At 45.6% G+C, this 2,395-nt stretch overlaps 1 protein-coding gene across 1 annotated transcript in view; it reads left to right on the forward strand.

Moving 5' to 3' along the window:
* LOC103254936 (ribosomal protein L18-like) overlaps positions 1-2,395 on the forward strand; it is a 56,936-nt gene that overhangs the window by 52,213 nt on the left and 2,328 nt on the right. Inside the window, exon 3 of the mRNA XM_021709907.1 lies at positions 1,391-1,498. Within this exon, the coding sequence (XP_021565582.1) occupies positions 1,391-1,498 (108 nt within the window). The remainder of the gene's footprint in view (positions 1-1,390; positions 1,499-2,395) is intronic.

The following is a 2,395-nucleotide window of genomic DNA, read 5'->3' on the forward strand; positions in this document are numbered from 1 at the left end:
CCACAAAAAAAAAAAAATCAAAAAATTAGGTGTGGTCATACACGCCTATAGTCCCAGTTACTTAAACAGCTGAGGCAGAAGGATTGCCTGAGCCCCAGAGGTCAAGGCTGTACTCCAGTCTGGGCGACAAAAAAAGAGAAAGAAAAAGCTCCATTATAAATATATAGATCTATTTCTGCCCTGAAGATAGGATAAACTCTTATTTTCTTTTCACCCCTCAGATTTCATCATCAGGGACATTTTGGAAACCCCACTCTGGATGTCTGACTACCTGAGCACTTCTTATTGCCAGGCATGAGCCTGGTTGACACTGAAGAATACAACACTGAAAATGACACAGTCCCTGCAAAAACAACTTAAAATCTAGGAGAAATAATAAAGCAAATACCAAGAACTAAAATAAGGTACAAAGTTGGACAAAATGCGATCTCATTATCACCTTGAAAGAAAACCTCAAGGCCAAGTCTAGGCCTCCTAGCTACATTCAGCTTAAGGAGGTGATAATGAGGAGAAAACGTTCTTGCCCATTAAAAAAGTTCTCAATTGTGGACAGAGCCTAACTGTTGAACTGCAGGATTTCTTTTCCAATTACATAGGTTATGCATTTACCCTTTATGATGTATACTTTACCAGCACTATTTCTCCAAAAGAAAGAAAATAGAAATGCAAACATCAGGGAACAGAAGGATAATTTTTTTTGAGCTGGGATCTCACTGTCTACCAGGCTGGAGTGCAGTGGAACGCTCCTGGCCTCCACAGACTCGACCTCCTGGGCTTAGGTAATCCTTCCACCTCAGCCTTCCAAGTAGCCAGAACTACAGGCATGTGCTACCATACACAGCTAATTTTTTTGATTTACTGTAGAGATGAGGTCTCACCATGTTGCTTGCCCAGGCTGGTCTTGAACCCACAGGCTCAGGCAATCCTCTCCCCTCGGCCTCCCAAAGTTCTGGGATTATAGGCTTGAGTGACTGTGCCCAGCCCACAAGGATCATTTTTTTTTTTTTTTTGAGTTGGAGTCTTTGTCACCCAGACTGGAGTGCAGTGGCCGCTCCTGACCACGACAGCCTCAACCTGCTGGGCTCCGGCGATCCTTCGCCTCAGCCTTCCAAGTAGCCGGAATTACAGGCATGCGCTACCACGCCCGGCTGATTTTTCTGATTTATTGTAGAGATGAGGTCTTGCTGCTCAGGCGAGTCTCGAACCCGCGGGCTCAGGCAATCCACTCACCTCGGCCTCCCAAAGTGCTGGGATTACAGGCTGAGCCACTGAGCCCGGCCTCCACTAAAAGTTTAAACATGGAGCCCACCAAAGTAAAAAGCCCACCAAAGAGAAAGCACAAAGCAGCAGGAAGTAACTTATTTCCCCTTTTTTTATTTCTCCATTTTAGAAGGATCCCTGCCTCAAGCTAACAGAACGCTTTACCTCCTCTATGTCCCCACAGACATCGACTCAAAGACCTTGCCGGCTTTCTTCACAGGTTGTCTTGCAGGTGGCTGTGAGGTAGCAAAAATATTATCAGCCCTGGATTCAGAAAACCTGGGTTGGAATTCAATTCCTGTCATTGGCTCCCTGTGGAACCATGGGAAAGTCATAATCCCCCATCTCAACAAATAGAAAAATTGTATCCACTTTCAAGGGAGGCCAGGAGGTTGGAATAAGGTAGTTGATGGTCGTGATGAGCCGACTGAAAGAACTGGAAAATGCGAAGGCTTGCTGGAAGCTGGCAGGAAAGCAAAGGGTGTGCATTTTGTCAAAGGTGGTCTCAAAGGAAAGAAATCTCATTTTTTTAAGAAGAGAAGAGGCTGGGCACGGTGGCTCACGCCTATGCCTGGGCAACTTGATGAGACCTCATCTCTACAATAAATAAAAAAATTAACCGGGCGTGGTGGCACGTATCTGTATTTCCAGCTACTTGGAAGACTGAGGAGGAAGGATCGCCTGAGCCTAGCAGTTGAGACTGTGGTGGCTGGGAGCATGCCACTGCCCTCCAGCCTGGGTGACCAAGTGAGACTCCTACTAAAAAAAAAAAAAAAAAAAAAAAAAAAAGAAGGAAGGAAGGAAGGAAGGAAGGAAAGAAGGAAGGAAGGAAGAAAAGAGGCTGGGCTTGGTGGCTCACACCTGTAATCCCAGCACTTTGGGAGGCTGAGGTGAGAGGGTTGCCTGAGCTCAGGGGTTCAAGACTAGGCTGAGCAACAAGACAAGACCTTGTCTCTACAATAAATAAATAAATAAATTAGCCGGGCTTGGTGGTGTATACATTGCTACCATAATCCAATTCCACTTTGAAAAGTAATATATAGATAACATCTCTTTAAAAGATAGCATCTCAAGCCGGGCTTGGTGGCTCAGCCTGTAATCCTGTGCCTTTGGGAGGCTGAGGTGAGTGGATTGC

This window comes from Carlito syrichta, unplaced genomic scaffold (genome assembly GCF_000164805.1).
Source record: "Carlito syrichta isolate Samal-C Ts95f unplaced genomic scaffold, Tarsius_syrichta-2.0.1 Scaffold287659, whole genome shotgun sequence".
NCBI classification, from domain to species: domain Eukaryota; kingdom Metazoa; phylum Chordata; class Mammalia; order Primates; family Tarsiidae; genus Carlito; species Carlito syrichta.